This window comes from Carya illinoinensis, chromosome 12 (genome assembly GCF_018687715.1).
Source record: "Carya illinoinensis cultivar Pawnee chromosome 12, C.illinoinensisPawnee_v1, whole genome shotgun sequence".
Lineage (NCBI taxonomy): Eukaryota > Viridiplantae > Streptophyta > Magnoliopsida > Fagales > Juglandaceae > Carya > Carya illinoinensis.
The window spans coordinates 2,580,519-2,584,275 of record NC_056763.1 but is presented as its reverse complement, the minus strand read 5'-3'; the positions used below and the strand labels follow the sequence as shown (position 1 = coordinate 2,584,275).

At 33.8% G+C, this 3,757-nt stretch overlaps 1 protein-coding gene across 1 annotated transcript; it reads left to right on the top strand.

Annotated features, from left to right (window-relative positions):
* Positions 1-1,423: 1,423 nt before the first annotated feature.
* Positions 1,424-3,406, top strand: LOC122290104 (receptor-like protein 3). Its single transcript, XM_043097640.1, has one exon. The coding sequence runs from the start codon at positions 1,424-1,426 to the stop codon at positions 3,404-3,406; it is 1,983 nt and encodes a 660-aa protein (XP_042953574.1).
* Positions 3,407-3,757: the final 351 nt, after the last annotated feature.

The following is a 3,757-nucleotide window of genomic DNA, read 5'->3' as shown; positions in this document are numbered from 1 at the left end:
TTGAATACATTATAAGATACTTCTAGAAGGACTAGAGGGATGCTAAAAAAATGTGTTCAATACAAGAAAATAGGGCCATAGATACTCACCGTGGAAATGCTCAACTATTGTCAGAATGAGTCTATTTGGCAAAGATTTTTTTGTAAAGTGATTTATATTTTGGAATTACTCAAATATTTTTTACAAGTTGAATTTAGATAGTTATAGTGTGTGGAGGTTGTGTGACAACAAGGAGGAATATACAATGCATTAAGTTTGTCATATCCATTTTGTCATTAACATCCCTTGATTTTTTAGACCCTCGAATCAATTGCAGAGAACATGCCCAATTAAAAATCAAGGTCGGCTTTTCATTGGAAAATCTACATTTTCCCTTAATTGATTAATTGTCGGTTGAGTTGATCAAATTTTGTATTTAAATATAGATAAAAAAATATGAGAAATAAAATGAGCGGAAGACAATTATGATTGTCCTTATATTGATTTTCGGTTTATTGGTTTCTTTTGTTTTATATTTTTATTAATTTTTTATGTTTTAAATTTCTATGTTTCTTATTATTTTAAAAGGATATAGAGTAATACGTTTGATTAAAATGCGCAAATAAACATTAACAGTACAAACCACATGGAATAATTTCACTCTTAATCCTATTAAACATATAAAATATTTATTGTTGAGTATAAGTTGGGGTTTTCAAACTGCATATATATGATTAAAAAAAAATTACGTCCAAGAAAAAAAATAATTTCAAGGGACGACAAAACAATTCAAAATAAAATAAATTAACAAACCCAAAGACAAATGTGAATGAAAATAAAACCTGGCCACATCTAAATGACACCACCACGTCTGAAAGGGATGGGTAGAGATCAGGTGAGAGCCGCTTTAAATGTATTTTTTTATGTTTTTATTATTTTTGCTTTAGTTTTCTTCTAATTTCAAAATTTTTGTGTAACTTTTTTAGCTTTCTTTAATTCTTTTTTGTGTAATTAATTCTTTTGAGTAAATACCATTAAATAAAATAAAAAATACAAAGGAGTGGGAGGGCCTAAAATATTGTAAATACTTATAAGTGACTACCTATATATGCTGTAAAAGATCAAATTTATAAAATTATAAATAAGTATTGTATAATCAAGAAATTGATCATTATAAATTTATAATATGATAATTCCATTCTTCTGTATATATTTATATTTATATTTACTTTAAATATATGAATGGGAATAATTATTCAACTTTCACTTCCATTCACATCAATGAATATCATTTTCTCAATGGAAAAACCACTCCACGTGCCAAAGTACTTGTCCTTATTAGAGAAACATCTATATAAACCACAATCTGCAATTGATATAATTCAGTTTTCTCTTGTTGCTACCCTATACTTGTCCTTTCATTCTTGAGATCTAAACAATAACCATGCAAGACTTGAAACCTCATTATCTCCTTTTCACCTTGTTTATCTTCAGTGTTTTCTCTGCAAATCATGCATGCAACCAATTAGACCGCAATTCACTCTTGTCCTTGCTCCTCGATTCGTCTAATTCCACTCCTTTTAATAGGTCTTCCAATAATTGCTGTCACTGGGAAGGTATTTCTTGTGATCATAAAGGTAGAGTCATCCATCTATGGTTACCATCTAAAGGCCTCAAAGGGAGTATATCTTCCTCTCTTGGTAACCTCACACGTCTTTCTCACCTTAATCTCTCCCACAACTCACTTACAGGTCTTCTACCTACAGGACGCTTCACATTCTTGAATCAACTCAGAGTCCTTGACTTGAGTTACAACTATCTAGGTGGCCAACTTCCTAGTGGAATCGGAGGATGTTCTAAACTGAAGATTTTTTGGGCAGGTTTCAACTCTTTCTCAGGATTTCTTCCACATGATATATATAATGCGACATCATTAGAAGGAATCTCCTTGCCGTCTAATAATCTTTCGGGACCCATCAGCAATGAAATCATGAACCTTACCAAGCTGACCAGGCTTGAGTTATATCAGAATCAATTGAGCGGCAATCTACCTTTGAACTTTGGAAAGCTTTCCAAATTGAAGCAATTGATCCTTCATACAATCTACTTAACGGGTTCTTTCTCCCGTTCTTTGCTGAATTGCACAAATCTCATCCATTTGAATTTGCGGAAGAATTTCTTTGATGAAAATATCATCGACATGAATATATCGAGTCTTCATCGACTCACCATACTTGATCTAGGAACTAATAATCTCGTTGGTAAGTTTCCAGCAAGCATTCACTCATGTGTGTCTATAAGAGGAATTAGAATTTCTCAAAACCAGCTAGAGGGACAAATTCCACCTGAGGTGGCTCAATTGAAATATCTGACTTTCCTTTCAGTTAGTTTGAATAAGCTAACTAATGTCACTGCCGCAATCAAGATTTTGATGCGTTGCAACATTCTTGAGGTTGCCATCCTTGCAAACAATTTTTTGAAAGAGTCCATGCCATCTGATGTTAGTATGATTGATACAGATGGATTTAAAAATCTTCGACATTTGGCGCTTTCGTCTTGCCAGTTGACCGGTCAATTTCCCATATGGATATCTAAGCTAAAGAATATGCAATTTCTAGGCTTGGCTTCTAATCGCATCACAGGTTCTATTCCCGATTGGTTGTCAACCCTTCCAAGACTTAGCGTTATAGACTTGCAAGAAAACCTCTTTTCAGGTGAGTTTCCAAAGAAATTTTGTGGACTGCAGGCATTTGTGTCACCACAGGCTATTGATGATAATAGTTCTATGACTATGCCAATATATTTTGGGATTAATTATGTAAATTCCCTCCTCTACTTTTCTCGGCAGATAATCCTTCGAAATAATAGTCTTAGTGGCACTATCCCCACTGAGATAGGATGTTTAAAGAGACTTCGTTGGTTAGATCTTAGCCATAACAAGTTGATAGGCACCATTCCAACCCAAATATCAGAGCTCACAGACTTGGAATATTTGGATCTATCTGCAAATCATTTGTATGGTGAAATACCAGTATCATTAATTAGCCTACATTTCCTACGTGTCTTTAGCGTAGCAAACAATAATCTCAATGGAGCAATACCAGAAGGCACTCAACTCCAGACTTTTGATGCCTCTGCATTTGAGGGCAATCCAGGACTTTGTGGCTACCCACTTCCTCCATCTAGCCATCTTACAAGCAGCAAACGAGATGATCAGGACATTCAAGAGGAGGAAGATAGACGTACAATTCCATGGTTTCATGTTACTGTGGTGTTTGGCTTCATTACAGGATTTTGGGGAGTGTGTGCTCCTTTAGTTTTAAATAAAAAATGGAGAGTTGCATATTTTGGATTCTTCAATAGGCTAAAAGATGGGTTTTATGTGAAACTAGAAGTGTCTTTGGCCAGATTGCATGAAAGGATATAAATGTATGGTATTGATCTTCTTTGAATTTAGTTTGTTGTCAGTTTAAAATCTCAAGTTCCACTTTGATCGTTTTAGTTCTTGTACTTTCATACCTTGTTCAACTTAATTGCCTCACCATGCTTATGCAATTTATCGACTTTCATGAATATGGTCATATAAATCCCCTGTAAAGCTGATTCAGTGACTATCTAAGATCAATTCTTTTGTTATTTTAACTCGAGCATTCACTAAAACCAATATACCATGTTAGCAAAAGAATTCTTTTGTAAAAAAAAAAAAAAATTATTTTGTTTGTCTATTATGTTAGAGACCCCCTGTTTTGACAGGGGTAGCCTCTTGGGTTGTTAATTT